Genomic DNA, 17,316 nt, shown 5'->3' with positions numbered 1-17,316 from the left:
GGTTATCCAACTAGTGATCAAAAATGCCATATCGGGAATAAACTATGAATATAAACACAATAGAAGTCGTTCTGATGATAAACAGAATACAAAACCGCGCCATTACGGGCGTTAGAGCACCATTGGCTCGCCCGCTATCAAGGCAAACAAATAACGTCCGGGCGGAGGGGTCAGGGAGGGATAGTTTGACTTGGAATTGGGGCGATTTTCGGGGATTCCGGGCGGCTCAAGGGGAGGAAGATTTGTAGGGTGAATCACGGACCGTGCTTAACGGGGCGTGTCGTACCTGCGCACCGACTGACTGCGTCATTCGTCATGAGGACCTGGTTCAAGAGGTTGTTCCTCCGATTGCGTCTTCGTTTGCTTTCTTAAAGCGTAGCTGAGGGGTTTGGTTGGAGATTGGAAGGAGCAACTGTTTTGAGTTTGCTTTGAATGACACAAATACAAGATGACCCCATTGATATATGTTTTAATGCATTGCATTGCAGTTGTAATACGCATAATGAGGACCTGGTTCAAAGGTTGTTCCTCGGATTGCGTCTTCGTTTGCTTTCATGGGGTGTAGCTAGCAAGAGGCTGGGTCGACGAGGCAGTCTTTATGTGTTGAAACTGTCTTGTTTTGCTTTGAATGACACAAATACAACACGAACCATTGCATTCGTCATGAGGACCTGGTTCAAAAGGTTGTTGCTCCGATTGCGTCTTCGTTTGCTTTCTTGACGTGTACTTGAGGAGTATGGTTGGAGATAGAAAGAAGTTGGAGTCACTTTTCGTCATTTGAATTACACAAATACAACGTGTCACTGCTGATATCGTGTTTTAATACATCGCATTCGTCATGCGGACTTGGTTGAAAGTTTGTTTCTTGAACTGCGCCATTGTTTGCTTTTTTGCAGTGTACTTGGGTAGTATGGATAGAAATAACTTAGAGTCATAGAGTCATTTTTGTCATCTTTGCGTTGAAACTGTATCATTTGCCTTGAGCGACACAATTACAACATGACCCTACTGATATGCACTGCATTTGTCATGAATCATGTAGACTTAGTTCAAAAGGTTGTTACTCGGAATGCGTCTTCCTTTGTATCCTTGTGGTGTGCTTGAGTAGTATGTTCACATATCGAAAAGGTGAAGTCCCTTTTGTGTCATCTTTTTGTTGCAGTGCTTCGTTTTGCTACTACCGATATCATGGTTCAATGCATTGCGTTCGTCATGCAAAGTTGCTTCACAGTGTACTCACTAACCGTAAGTCACTTTTCAGCCTCCAGCCTAATCAACTGCTGCCCCGACTTTCATGGCTAGTACCCGCTTACCTGATGGTTTTTCTCCGGAATTGCTGACATGTTTTGGTGGTGCATATTAGTAAGATGTGATCTGACCACATTCACTTCACACATACATTATCCATATCTCAATATTAATATAATAAGCACTTGAGAATATAACTACCTTTAAACACTATGTGCATCGCACAGACATCCTTTTTTAAGACAAATTTGGTATGTACGTATTCAGCGAAGACCACTCTACAACATCCCGTTGAGGCCATGTCTACTACTATAATCAGAACAAATATTTTTCATAATATGTTTAAAAAATTGACAAAAATAGGCCATTGGAAATATTCATGAAGGCATAGCTAAGCACTGGAATCCTCCACAACAATGGTCTCAACGAGAGATTATTGCGCAACATGTGTTCTTTCCATCCATGTTTTTTGTAAGTTGGAATGACATTATCTGAACATGCACTACTTGATTAAAAAATAGACTACAAAATAAGGACTTTTGGCATCCCCAGAGGTGAAATGTGATCTCTTTGTTACTCCGGGAAGGAGGAATACCTCCTTCTGGGAGTATTGGGAATGCATTTGTTTGCGCGTTCGCAGCTATAACTCACGATCCCGTTGTCGCATTGGTGTGTAACTTGGCATATCGTTTGCCTGGTTCGGCGTGGTGATGCACAATGTCTTTGTTACGCCGTAACTACTTTTATCGTCAATGCAATATCGAAATTGCACCCCTATAATTAATGGTAAGGGCCACTGTCTTGGCATAGCGACCATGTTATAACCCGTTACGCTTGACTGCAATACTTCAGGCAGATACGGGGTACGAAAATTTCCTACTTGCTATGATCGTATAGTCACTGTTACATTGTAAAATAGACAACGTGCATCACCACACGCAACCTAGCTAGCGATATACCAAGTTACATACCAATGCGGCAACGGGAATTGTGAGTTTTCGCTGCGAACATGTGCCGAGTGAGCTTCAGTCTGTGTATTAAGTATGCCGTGTACAATCGCAGGTCGCATACTAGTTTGGCGCACGAAACGGCCGTCGCACTTTTACGCACAGTGTGAAAATGGGATATCTCTGGACCTTCAAACTTCTCACACTTGTAGTTTGTATTACGGAGGCTGTGACAATATAAAACGTTTACGCAGGGGATGAAAGATTGTTAAGATATCTCTCTCAGAATAGTGCGCGCAGGCCGCGGCAAGACTGTGTCACTTCCGGGTGTTTTCAAAGATCCGGTGACCTTTGACCTTCGAGAAATGTTACGATAATACAAATAGGCCGATAGCTATAGATCAGGCATGCCTGCAATAAATTGTGGAAAGAGGATTTACTGCATATTTGTGATTTCTGAAACATTTTAGTCGTAAGGCTGAATGGTTCGTTGATTTTCAAAAGAAGCCATCTAGATCTAAATTTGTGACTTTTCCCGGAATTTCTAGATCCTATCTGTGCCATGTTGTAAAAACGTACTTTTCAGCAGGTTGACCCCTCCTGTATTGAAAGAAAAAGATAAATAAACACATTTTCTTTACTTGCTATAAAACACTACTTGGACTATACGAGGGCCTGGTGGAGGCTACTTTTCACACCTGGCACCACATACAATCCACGATTCCGTTGCTGAATGGGTATGTTAAGTTAGCCTGAGTGTCATCCTGTTTCAGTTCTATTTCTATTTCATAGTCTGTAAATCCCCTAGTAGGGGTATCGCACAGACGAGGTGAGGCGCAGCTGCAGTGTCCGGGCTACGGGTGTGACGACAGCAGCCTGCTCTTGAAGTTCCAGGCTCTAGAAATAAATTGTCTGTGATTCCACACCTTACATCAAGATCCATTTGCTTACAGCTGAGCAGGTCACTAGCAAAGGAAATGAACAAACACCTCACCCAAAATTTACAGACTATAAATACTTCACGGAGAATTGTGTCCTACGGACTCTTGTTATGATTTGTGAACAATATGGCCAATCAAGTTGTTGACACGGCACCTTCACAGTAGGAGAGCAGACTACCTGGGCAGAACAATGGCTTGTTCACGCTTATTCACAGCTTTACCTGGCAGTGGCTTACCTGCCAGACACAGTATGGCTTGGTTTTAAAAACAATTCACAAACATGGTCTCAAGCATAGGTGGTGTACAAACAATAATTCTCTTTATGTTATCTCAAAGTTTTAAAGTACAACATAGATACACATACGGTTGCTAAGAAAATTATGATCAGAAGATTTTTGAAGACTTTTCAAATGACAGCGATGCATTTGGTGATCATAAAACTAACAAAGCGAAAAGTTAACACGTGTATTCCCACCTAGATACAATATAGTGTCAGAATATCTAACTGTAACTCCGTTTCCAATTTGAAAATGTCTTCCCCACATTAGCTTTGGTAGTTGTGTGTCTAGAAATATGACTTGTAATTTTAGTGTCTACTTGCAGTCTAAGAAACCAGTATAGACTGGAGCTCCGTAGAGCTGTACACAGAACTGTCAGCCGATGTCTCAAACTAAATCACACGCCATTGTTGTCATTATTTTATTTCTGGGCTAAGTGTCCTTCTTGATGAATATCAAGACTTTCATTTCTGATATCTGTTGTTATTTCAAACACAAGTTGAATAGTAACTTGCCCTTGGTAAACTGTCCCATGCAGGCCTCGACTGATGTGCACTGCACGGCTGCCAGCAGCACACTGAAGCCTAATATTAGTTTACATTATCCAGCCTTTATATAGTTAAGTTTTACTGGGGTCTTTAAGTGTCAACATTTCTCAGTCAGTGCAGGGAAACAAAACAGGAGGGGGTGGCATGGCTCCCCTGGTTTGTTGACATGTTTTTTTCTCCAGCTAGTCCATTTCTATTGATTCGAGTCTTGGATCCCTTCTTCATCAAGTTTTTGTAAAAGCGTATCTTACGCAAGTGAGCAGCTGCCTTTTTTTTTAATAAGTCAAGGAAATCTCATTATTGCATTCTGTTTGGTACAAGACCGTAACGTTACAGGTTTACACAGCGGGAAGTGCAGTTTCTATCTCCTCTTGAACGCCAATCAACCCTGTTCAATCTGGCAACTTTTATATGTCTTGTATGTCTGGCTACAAGTATTTCAATTCATTTAAAACAACTGCTCCGTGTGAATCTATCCATTTATTTGACGTGTGTGTTTTACAGTCGATATGTGGATCTATCCAACTTCAAGAGAAGTTAAAGAGGCTAGAAATAGTTTATAAACACGGGAAAACGTTTTAAAATTGAACCCATTGTTGATTTCTTAGAATACACATCCTAGCTTGGTTTTCCAGACAGCCATATATGAAGCTCAGTCACACTCCCCAGGGTGCCAGGTAGCAGCCTGGCCTGTCCAGCGGCACCCCACCTGAAAAGTTTTCACAGTAGGTGGAGAGGGGGTAATTATCGAACAATGGGGAAAATGTGTGAAAATTGCGGTCAAAGGTGGTTGCTATGTGTTGCTAGGGTAGCCAACGCCCATTTCAGTGAACTGCCAGAAAGTGACTTACGGTTAGTGAGTACTTTCTCGCATTGCTTCGTCCTTGCTTTCTTGTAGTTTACTTGAGAATATGGTCGTAGTTAGAAGGAAGTTGCAGGTCGACAAGACGGTCTTAATGTGTTATATTTGTGCTGCAACTGTCAACTTTAACTTTGAATGACACAAATACAACACGACCCCACCGATGTCATGTTGTAATGCATTGCATTCGTCAAGCGAACATGTTTCACAGGGTTGTTTCTCGAAGTGTGCCTTCATCCGCGTTCTTGCTGTGCACTTGAGAGTATGGGCATCGAGGGGCGAGGTAGAAAGACTAGGTATCAACACGACAGTCTATAAGGGTAATTTTTGTGTTACATCTGTCTTATTTTACTTTGAATTACACAAATACAACACGACCTCACCGATGTCATGTTTTAATGCAATTGCATTCGTCATGCATTGATTGCTTCAGAGGGTTGTCTCTCGAATTGTGTCTTCGTCGTCGTCCTTGCTGATTGAGAGTATGATGTGTCGAGGGGCGAGGTAGCAAGACTTAGTATCAAAATGGCAGTCTATAAGAGTAATTTTTGTGTTACAGCTGTGTTATTATGTTTTGAATAACAGAAATACAGCATGACCCCGGCAGAGGTTGTGTTTGAATGCGCTGCACGCAGGAGACAGAAATTCCAGAATAACTTCTCTGAGCGAAATAAGCACTGCGCTATTCCTCCCATGCGCTCGTACGCATACATATGCTCAAACATTCATAGACTTAGCCAAGCGTAACAACAACAAGAACATCTAAATTGCATATTTATACGGTTAAGGAGCATGAGGAGAAGCAACCCCTGTTTTAACCACACGGGAACTTTGAGAGTCAGCAGCGCAGCCTTGTACATTTGTGGAAGCGATTATCAAATCATTATTGCTGTAACAACCTCTACACAAACAAAAAAACTACAGATTTAAGAAAGTAGAAGCCCTTTCATCATTTCCCCAAAATTTCTTTGAAACGCATTACGGTACGAACGCCTTTCTATTTCTTTAAACCGAAGCGATTTCTGGATACGTCAAAGTTTGGAAACTTTTCATGCAAATCGATTCGCTCAGACGAGCAGTCGGAAGCGGTCCGAAGAATTAACGAACTCGCTCCATCCATTGGCCTGCACTGCGCACGCCGAAACACCGCTCACTTCTTCTGAGAGAAAACTTATCGTATCTATCTCCCACAAACCGGTCCGCCGTCTCAGGATAATCCCGTAAGAAATACTCGGCCAGACTATTTTGCAGGAGACGAAGTGATTCCGGGTAGATTTACTCGCTCAGGTGATTTGGACGTACAGTCGTTTACCCGGCTTTATGGTGCGTGGCAGGCTAGGCCTGATCCCCATTCATTGTATATTCATAGTTTAATATTTTATTTCACATGTTACGGCGGGCGATAAATCAAAAGAAGCTCCGGTGAGTCAGTAAGCCAAACGATAAAAAATCCGCGCGTCGTTAAAGGTGGAACAGCTGAAGTCGGAAGCTACGGATTTGTAAATGGGTTTGGGACGAGTCGTTGTTTTTACACGTTATTTTATAGATATTGCGAACAAAGGTTGTTATGATATATGTGATATTATATCAATGTGGGGAAACATACAGATGGTAATGGGCATATTATCTTTATCACTGGTAGTCAAAAAGTCAGATAGCATTTGATATACGTTTTTATGTTGTGTGCTTACAACTTTATGGTTTACGCAGAGTTTTTACAAAGTCTTTGTTAGATAGCGGTTTATGTAACGCTCCCAAACTTTTCCATACCACATCTGGTACGGTTTACGGGTACATAAGGCTATTAATTTACTTTTTTTTATTTAACGGTGAAGTTTACTGTGGAGGAGTTACGACGTATTTAGAAATGGCACGAGGGTTGCTCATAACACGAGCTATTTTGTTGTTGACTTTTAAAAATCATACCCGTACCCTGCGGTAGTAAAATGTCGTCGTTAAAATCGGATGCTTAACATGAAGCTGACATAAATTTTATGCCCCCGAACTGCACCTGGGAAGCTTTAACAACAAGACGGACACTGCGTTAAATTGGAAGTTTTGTTAGTCTGTGTCCTTCTTTTCTTGTTGTTGTTGTGTGTTGGTATTGATGTTGTTTTTATTTATTCATTTATTTCGATTTACCACATTTGTGGAATGATTGACATAACAGGTGAACTTTCGCCTTTTCAAGATGTCAACCCGGCCCAGACTGTAACGTTTGATCAACTCACAACGGGGCATGCCCCTACTCTTTTTCGAAAGGTGTGGTGGGTTCTTTAACGTGCGCGGGGTGTGGCTCTCCCCAAACACGGGACCTCTTCCATTTAACGTCCTATCCGAAGGACGTTCCTAACCCTAGATGAGCTAGGTACTCATTTACACCTGGGTGAAGTTCACTTGAGGACTGAAAGTCTACAAAGTCTTCGCTAATGCATTTTAGTATGGCTCTTTTGTTTACATGCGCAAGCAACCAACCAAAGCAAAGGAAGAAAGTATTCGAAGAAAGAAAGGTGAATGCTATATAATAGTCAATGCGTTTTGACACTTTTGGATGAGCGAAACTTAGAGCTATCAATATGACATACCATATACGGCGGCTGCGGTATAGTTCCCTGTGCGGACAACCAAATGGAGTTATCCAATAAATGGAAGACAGATGTCATATATTTGACAAATACTTGAAACGTTCGTTGTGTTTTGAAATGATGGTGTGTGTTCAACTCAAATACTCTTTCTCATCAGTACCGAGTGATAAGTAGAGAAAGCAGCATGTACCATTTTTCAAGTCTTTGGCATTATTCGGTTGAAGTTAAACCCCAAGCCTTCCAAATGCAAAGAGAACGCTCTACCGCTTAGACCATTGCACAAGTTAAGAGATTTGCTGCAAACTTTCCCCCAATTTCCAGAAAGCCGCGTTGCTGGCAACAGACGCTTGTTTCGTCACAAGTGCGATCAGCGACAGAACCACGCTCCGTGACGGGGAGTCTCCCATCCTCCCACGGGAACACGCGCCGAAACAGGAAAACATGAATTTTCCAGGCTGCCAGCGCCGCTGCTGAGATATCTATGCATTTTTAATAGATCAGAACGCACGGGCAGCGTCACTGAGCTCCGTCAGGCGTACCGACTACTAAATTATACAGGCGCGCTTCACGGCTCCGCCGGCACAGGACCGGTTGACGGACTGGCATGACGTTTTCCAACAGCCACGGCCGTCACGGACTTCTATAACCATGAGAACTGCGTCTGTTCGGAACTGCCTCTTCTACATATTTTTTACACTTCTTCGTCTGCCACAAGAATCTTTCCTAACTTCTTGTTACTTTAAAGTGAGAAACTTGATAAGTAAAGTGATCATAAATGACAATGATTCTTGCCTGTTGTCAACGTTTTTTTTTACATAATTTGTGTAAGGAAATGTAGTCAAGGTGCATTCCAGCATAGTAGAAACACACAAACTCACTCACTCACTCACTGACTCATTCACTCTCACTGACTGACTGACTGACTCATTCATTCACTCGCTCGCTCACTCACTCACTCACTCACTCGCTCGCTCGCTCGCTCGCTCGCTCGCTCGCTCACTCACTCACTCACTCACTCACTCGCTCGCTCGCTCGCTCGCTCGCTCGCTCGCTCGCTCACTCACTCACTCACTCACTCACTCACTCAATCTTTGACTTACTGCCTGACTGACTAACTGACTGACGAACACACACACGCACACACACACACACACACACACACACACACACACACACACACACGCACGCGCACGCACGCACGCACGCACGCACACTCACACACACACACACACACACACACACACACACACACACACACGTGCCCTCGCTGCGTGCCAGACTGCTCGGTAACCGCCCCGGTTTCCTCATTAGCGCCGTTTATGAAGCCATAACTTAGTTGTCAACAGAAGATTAGCTTAATCGTCACCAGCCGCTGCCGATGCTCCCTCAATCTGCCTAATTGTGAAAGACAATTTACTCATCCCTTCCCAAACTGGCCCATTAGGGTTTTCGTTTAGGATAAAAGATTTTCACCATCTCCAAATGGGGAGCGCGTCGCCCTAACGCGCTAGAACAACTCTTTCGGTGGCAACTGCAGAATGCAGCCAATTTGCGGTCAATTTGGGGCGAAGATTAGCTCCCTGCGCTCGAGGCAAACAATCACATTTTTTCGAGCATCGGGAAAACCAATTCATTACCTCGAACCGTCGACAGAAAATTTCCTTAACTCGAGAATCCATCCAGGACGCCGTTTTTCTGCGCGTTTTTCGAGGCGCTACGCCTCCGGTGGTCCATTTTCCCAATCCGGGAACACAATTCAGGCTGATTACCGGTGACGTGAGGTATCATGAGCGCCTCTGGGCCGGGATTACCCAATCTCAGACATAATGGGAACGTCCGGACTCATTCTACTCTGCTGACATGTTCGCCTCTCCGCCTGACGAGGAGAAGGCTGCCTAAATTCTGACAAATACGCGTATTACAACTGGGAGATTTGGGGAATAATAAACTACCATTATTCACAATACTAATACAGATAAGCCATCACACACACACCCCTCACAGCACACACACATGACGACTCGCAAAGCTACTTAGCCATGGAGAAATTGAGGGTATCAATTTATGTTTGTAGCTTTGTAAAAACATCAATTTTTGTCAGTCTATCGTCTCAAAGTTTTACAAAAACAACGGCAGAAGAGTTCCGAATTTGGAATCAAAACCCCATTCCATTTATTTATGGTATTTCCACTACGAAGTTTAAGCTTACAGTCCTACGTCAATAGTTCAGTGATGGATCTATCCAACTAAGTCATCTATGATAAAAGCGATAAATCTATGACTTCAAAAGTTAAGACTATGAAATCCGTTATGTCTTGTTTCAAGCTACTTAGCGGGCAGTGTTTAGGTCTTCTTTGTCCATACCTCTCCTACCACTTCCATGTATCATTTTCTATAAACTTTTTAATAGTCTGTATGTACCTTCGCCAAAAAGGTTAGGTTTTATGTGCCCTTTGTTTGTCTGCTTGTGTGTGTGGCTGTGCGAACAGCATAACTCGAGAAGCCGTGGATGGATCCTTATGATATTTGATAGGTGAGTAAGAGTCCAGAAAACGAAGGTGAAGTTCAATAATGGGTCTCCTAGCGGCTTTTTAAGGTACTGGAGCGGACCTGGTGTTGGTTGAAGAGCTAGCCCGGCATGGGATGCCAGTGGGGCTCGCCTATCTCTCTGTTCCGCCTGAGCCTATCCATCACGCCGTGCGGCCGGCTGTCCTCCCTTCCCGACATTTGTCTGGTTTAAGATTTGAATTTATCGACCAGCGAGTCTCCATCATCCGCGTCCGGAGCGCCGACATGATGAACATAGCTCTCGATTCGTCCTCCGATTATTCGGGCCTTGATGACCCGTGCGGCGCTGAAGACGCGCGGATCCCCGAGATGCTGCACGCTCCCAGTACCGTGCTGGTCTAGCCTGTAGCCTCGAAGACAGGTTCTGTCACAGCTGTTTTCATATTGACGACATCATATTGGGGATAATTGCATCAAGCATTCACAAGATGCGTCAAAAAGTGTGCACGACAGCAGAACACGACAGCAACACCTTTCACATGAACACCTTTTGCTAACGCCAAGCCTGTTGGGGAAGGCTAACGATTGTCATAGGACGGTGGACGGGGGTTCTAATAGCGATTTTGAAGTATAAATCTAATCAGAAAGGCAGCAATCAGAAAACAGTACATTTACATAAGCAAATCATCGGTGTAGCCTGCTAAACGAGCCCGCCGTGGAGCCTACTAACCGAGGCTAACATAGCCACAGGACGACAGTCACTCTCTCTTGTCGACTGACTGTCGCGTCGATCACACCCATCGTCCAAATCTATCGTGAACCCTGTTAACCGCGACTAACACCATGTACAGGACGCCTGTCCCGAGGTGAAGCCTGCGACCGAGACGAACACCAGACACAGGACGACTGCCCCGTCATGGAGCCTGCTAATCGAGACTAACACCAGTCACAGGACGACTGTCACGTCGTTCATTCCCCTCCACCATGCCCGTTATGAAGCCTTCTACTGAGCCTAACACCAGTCACAACACCCCATGTCCCGTGGTGAAGCCTTCTACCGAGGCTGGGCAAGACGACTGTCCCGTCTATCACTCCCCCCTCCCCACCCGCCGACAGACGGCCCCATGACGTATCTCCCTCCGAACCCACCGGCCCATTACACCGCACTGATTATCCGATACGTGTCTTCAGCCGTCCGAGGCCCTGATATACGGCCGTCTTCGATCCGTTTCGCGGCTGTTATCGTAATGAAATCTGCTTAATCCGCATGTACGCTATCCGTATGGGAAGAAATTAGCTGCGAAAGCGGTCGATTGAACGCGGAGTTAAGTTCGAAATTGATGAACGGTGGCCCGAACTTCTCAACCCCTTCTTCTTTACGGCACGTTCGCGATGAGGAGGAAATCGCGCGGCGTGGTTTTGACAAGCGAGGAGTTTGTAATAACGTTAGAAAAGAAAGCTTATTATACGGAGAACAATTTACAACTTCAGAACCGAACAATCGGGTTACGTAATTTCTAACGGCACTTTCAGACTGTACTTTGCTTCATTTCCTTAAATCTGACATTTATTTTATTTGAAATTTAAAATTCCAGGACTTGGAGTTTTTGATAAGCCTAAAATGATATTCTTCAAACAAAGACACAATGTTAAACAGGAGTTTAATTTATGTGTTAACAATCGTTATTATTAAGCTTAGACGGCCCCAAAAGACAGAGAGTTTTCAACAAGCCGACGAGATCGTCTTCAAAAGAAGACGCAGAGTTAAACAGGAGTATAATTTACGGCGTAGCGATCATTACTAAGCTATCAGGTGTCCTACTCCGTTCTTCTTTAAAATCGAATCTAAAATGTAAGATTTCAACAAGCCAAATTGATGTATGGTCTTCAAACGAAGACACAACGTTAACCAAGAGTATAAGTTACGGTGTAACAATCGTTGCCGGGTTGACGGACGATCTGCATGCTCCGGACCGAACAAACTTAAAATCGAGTTGGAAAATCAGATGGCCCAAAAATTCCAGGGCTGAGAGTTTTCAACAGGACAACGTGATCGTCTTCAAACGAAGACACAACGTTAACCAGGAGTATAATTTACGGTGTAACAATCGTTGCAGGGTTGACGGACGCCGCTGCCCCGGACCAAACTAACTTAAACCTTTTTAAAATCATTCCTGAAAATTGAGTTCAGGAAAATCAGATGGCCCCCAAATTCCAGGACTGAGAGTTTTCAACAAGACAACGTGATCATCTTCAAACGAAGACACAGCATGAAACAAGAGTTTAATATATGCGGTAACAATCGTCAACTTCGAACCAGCCGAATCTTAAAATTTTCTTTAGAATTTCAATTTGAAACTTAGACAGCCCAAAAGTTTTTTTTTTCAATCACAACCAAGGAGCAACATAATAGCTGATGTTTCGACAGTTTCATTTCAACAAGGCAACGTTATCGTCTTCAAACGAAGACACAACGTTAACCAGGAGTATAATTTACGGTGTAACAATCGTTCCCGGGTTGACGGACGCCTCTGCCCCGGCCCGACCCGCCTGTACCCGCCGCACCTGCGCGCAAACGTCCGTCATCCGGGACATTGTGCGCGTAAATCCTGCCCTAGAGCCGGGGGATCACGGGAAGGATTAGGGAGCTGCAGGAACAAAAAGCCCAATAACCCGCCTGTCAACTCACGGCACCTGGCACCCGGCGGGCCGCCTGACGGGAGTCTTGCCTATACAGGGCTTGTTTACATGCTCAGATATCCAGCTCTGAGCTGCAGGAACAAAACACCCAATAACCACCACAGGCAATATACCGTCTCTCACAGGATTGTTACTGTTGATATATATCCAGCATTCAGCTGCAGGGACAAATGCCCAATAACCACAACAGGCTTGTTTACTTGCTCAGACATCCATCTCTGACCTGCAGGAACAAACAGCCCAAATTACCTGCATGTCAACTGCCAGTACTATAAAAGCAAACGTGCCACCGTAGACTTGTTTACCAGTTCCAACTAGCATCTCCAGCAAGTCCAATAACCAACCGAGACAATGCGCAACCACAGGTTTGTTTGAGGGCTACATACAGTAACAAAAAGTGTCCAATATTCGATCTGTCAACTGGTGACACTAGCTAAGCTTGTTTACGTGTTGCGATTGAGCTAGAGGAACAAAAAGTCAAATAACCTGCACAGAAAATACAACCACAGGTTTGTTTTTGAGAGGCGCAGTAACAAAAAGTGTCCAATATTCGAACTGTCAACTGACGACACTAGTAGCTTGGCAGTAGTCGTGACTATACAGACTTGTTTACATACTCAGCCCGGTTTGAGCTGCAGGGACAAAACACCAAAAAGCCACCACAGGCAATACCGTCACACTCACAAACTTGTTTACCTGCTCTGATATCCAGCTTAGAGCTGTCACCTGACTGCCACTGGCAGCAGACGTACCATCACAGGCTTGCTTACCGGCTCAGAGGGAGATCGTGAGAGCTAGCTTACCAGAAATATGCTAATACCTACGATAGAAAACAGTTCAAAATTGCTGTGAACTAGGGCTTCTAAGTTGAAAATGATGACCAGCACTTGGTCTGAAACATGAAATGAATGACCATTGCTGTTGCTGTTGAAATAAAGCAGCTTGATATGCTCATATTGGTAGATAACTCTCATATACACACGAGATGGCAATGTGAAGCGTGGTAAGGTGGTAAATCAGTGACGACATTCCTCGCTGGTAAGGTAATAGTGAGTAGAACCAAACAAAACATGTTTGCTGCTCAAAATTTGGTCTTAAGAAAATTTCCAGCTTTTGAAGTGGTCCCTTGGTGTCTTAAGAGGTCAGAGGTGAGGAGGGAGGGAGCTCGAGGACACCTGCAGACTGGGTCAGGTGTGACATGTGATCCCCGGTGTCACAACTGGGTTTAAAGGTCAGAGGTGAGGAGGGAAGGAGCTCGAGGACACCTGCAGACTGGGTCAGGTGTGACATGTGATCCCCGGTGTCACGATAGGGACTCAGGGAGGGATAACTCAGCACTGCCCGGTCAGAGCCCGGCTGCAAGGACGGGGCAAGAGGGGCACGGGTACACCATCTCCAGGACTAGCCTGGATCAGATCCAATTGCACTGGGACACCGACTGATGGGGACGTAGTGCAAAGTTGGGAAACAGAGAAGTCTGAACAGGGACAAGTCTGGAAGAGTTGTACAGAATTTGATGCTTGGCAAGGCCTTACTTACCAACTAACTTGAGATTTTCGGTCCTACATGGAAAACCTTGTAAAACTTCGTACCGACCGACCAACGTCCAGATTGGGATGAACTCTTTTGGACGTTTTCAAACTGTTTCAGACTTTGTCAAAGTTTCAAAACCCTAAACTAATATCTTCCAAGCATCCAGAAGCTCCGAAGATCTCCCAGTTTAAACATACATGTTCTGTTTCTGTACCTTGACCTTGTTACTGAAGAATGAGAACATGTTTCAAAGCCATTCATCATAACAATATGATGTATGTGTATATGTAGGTTCAACATTGCAGGAAGTACCTATCTCTCCCTGAATAGAACAGTGTGTACATATAGGTTCAATATTGCAGAACGCACCTATCTCTCCCTGAATAGAACAGTGTGCATGTGTAGGTTCAACACTGCAGCACGTACCTATCTCTCCCTGAATAGAACAGTGTGTATGTGTAGGTTCAATATTGCAGGACGTACCTATCTCTCCCTGAATAGAACAGTGTGCATGTGTAGGTTCAACATTGCAGAACGTACCTATCTCTCCCTGAATAGAACAGTGTGCATGTGTAGGTTCAATATTGCAGCACGTACCTATCTCTCCCTGAATAGAACAGTGTGTATATGTAGGTTCAATATTGCAGCACGTACCTATCTCTCCCTGAATAGAACAGTGTATATATGTAGGTTCAATATTGCAGCACGTACCTATCTCTCCCTGAATAGAACAGTGTGTATATGTAGGTTCAACATTGCAGGGCGTACCTATCTCTCCCTGAATAGAACAGTGTGCATGTGTAGGTTCAATATTGCAGCACGTACCTATCTCTCCCTGAATAGAACAGTGTGTATATGTAGGTTCAACATTGCAGGGCGTACCTATCTCTCCCTGAATAGAACAGTGTGCATGTGTAGGTTCAATATTGCAGCACGTACCTATCTCTCCCTGAATAGAACAGTGTGCATGTGTAGGTTCAATATTGCAGCACGTACCTATCTCTCCCTGAATAGAACAGTGTGCATGTGTAGGTTCAATATTGCAGCACGTACCTATCTCTCCCTGAATAGAACAGTGTGCATGTGTAGGTTCAATATTGCAGCACGTACCTATCTCTCCCTGAATAGAACAGTGTGCATGTGTAGGTTCAATATTGCAGCACGTACCTATCTCTCCCTGGCTGGTATGTGTATATGTTGGTTCAACATTGCAGGACGTACCTATCTCTCCCTGAATAGATCAGTGTGCATGTGTAGGTTCAATATTGCAGCACGTACCTATCTCTCCCTCGCTAATATGTGTACATGTAGGTTCAACATTGCAGCACGTACCTATCTCTCCCTGGTAGAAGCCGTACTGCGCCCCCATCAGCTCGGGACTGCCGTCCAACCCGCGCATCCTCCTCGGGTGGCGGAAGAACTGCGCCCGCCGGGCTCCCAGCGCGCTCAGCTGCTTCATCCGTCTCTCCTTGGACCGTCTGTTCTGGAACCACACCTGAAACACGACAATAGCATCACGTTAGACTCGCGTCTTAACTTAAACATCTTTTACTTCGTTTTTGGACAGAAAAGGACGACGTGGCACTGCACTCAAGTTTTTCATAACTTATTTCAACAGTGCCACGTGCACAGAACAATATACCTGGGTGGAGTGAGGAGAGTCGTGTAAAGTGCCTTTCCAAGGGCACAACATCGTTGGCGTCAGGGGATTCGAACCCGGAACCGCTGGGTTTGGGCCGAGCACCCTGCCGTTACGCCACACTACCTCACGTGTTAACTCAGACTGAATCTCATGTTATGTACTAATATTTTTTTTTCAGTAAATCACAAGCTTAACCATCAGGTACTTTGATTCTGTATGTAAATAATTCCTTACTTCAACAAGTTGAAGCTCAACTACAATTGCTGTTAGCTATACCAGCACATAGGTCAAAACATATAGTTTTATTGGTTTGGATGTTCAGTACGCATAGTCAGGACTAGCCTGCATATGGCAAACATATAGCTGCTAATGTAACTAGTTTCATAACTTGAACTATTTCGCATAACAATAGCTTCATGTTCAAAACATTCAAAAGTACTGTATTAACATCATTAGATTAGTATACCATATATGCAAATATAAATAAGACTTGTTACATTTTCAGATAAGTAGACCATATATATATATATATATATATATGTAAAAATGTCTAAAAGAATCTCAAAATGTAACAAATCTTTGTGCAAAGCAGGTGAAGAAGCGACCGACATGGCATCATGATCACTCCATTATCACTGTCATCGGGGCCTGACTCATCGACAAAGGCATCGATCAGAGAGACGTGTACCAATGAATCGTTAAGTACCTTCACCAGATGCTTAGAAATACAACATAACTGCAATTGTCTAAGAGAGGCTTTTCAAGGACAAAGCGGGAACTTGTGGACAATATGAATCTCGACCCAATTGGGAATTATAATACTCAAAACATTTTTAAGTAACGTGTTAAGGCTATTAACGTGTATTGAACTTTCTAAAGCCTTAAGATTTACATAAGTATTGGTCAGTCGTACTCATTGTTGTAATGTTGTTTTGCTTTTAATCTACTCTGTAAAAAAAACAACGCAATTCAGTACCGTCTACATTGAGTTCCATGTGCTGCTATGTTGATTTTCAAAAAATAAAAGTTTGAGGTTTGAAGATGGTGTGTGATGAAGGTTACTGCCTGTCATTTACTGAATTTACTGCCCATCCATGGTCACTCCGACCATCAAACCGCGCCATATACCGTCGATAACTCCGCGGTAAGGAATGATAGAACTTGTAAAATGATGATGGCTTGTTACAATATCAATACCAGGGTTCCCATGTCGGCCGACCGGCTGGATTATACGGCAGTTAGCGGGAAAGTTTAAGCCCGGAATCGATGAAGGACTGCCGATATTATCTGAGTAACGTCGGCGGAGCCTCTCGAGTGAGTGATTCGGCGGGCCGGGGCCCAGGGAAGATACATATGTTTTCGAACGCAAATCACAAAATCAATTGCCCACAATAGGTCAATGTCAGCCGGCCGGATATGGATCGGGACAGAGATATGACTGGCCAATTCCACTTAAACAACGAGGGTTATGGGATCAGACGACTGCTGCGAAGTAACCACGGCTTCCAAGATAAGACTTGATGT

General features: G+C 44.0%; 1 protein-coding gene across 2 annotated transcripts in view; it reads right to left on the bottom strand.

Annotated features, from left to right (window-relative positions):
* The window catches only part of LOC136429766 (LIM/homeobox protein Lhx5-like), a 121,015-nt gene that overhangs the window by 26,523 nt on the left and 77,176 nt on the right, over positions 1-17,316 (bottom strand). For both annotated transcript variants that reach the window (XM_066419734.1, XM_066419732.1), the window contains exon 4: positions 15,483-15,645. In XM_066419734.1, coding sequence (XP_066275831.1) covers positions 15,483-15,645 — 163 coding nt within the window. The remainder of the gene's footprint in view (positions 1-15,482; positions 15,646-17,316) is intronic.

This window comes from Branchiostoma lanceolatum, chromosome 3 (assembly GCF_035083965.1).
Source record: "Branchiostoma lanceolatum isolate klBraLanc5 chromosome 3, klBraLanc5.hap2, whole genome shotgun sequence".
Classification (NCBI taxonomy): Eukaryota; Metazoa; Chordata; class Leptocardii; order Amphioxiformes; family Branchiostomatidae; genus Branchiostoma; species Branchiostoma lanceolatum.
The sequence above is the reverse complement of the archived record's forward strand: the minus strand, read 5'-3'. Positions and strand labels throughout refer to the sequence as shown.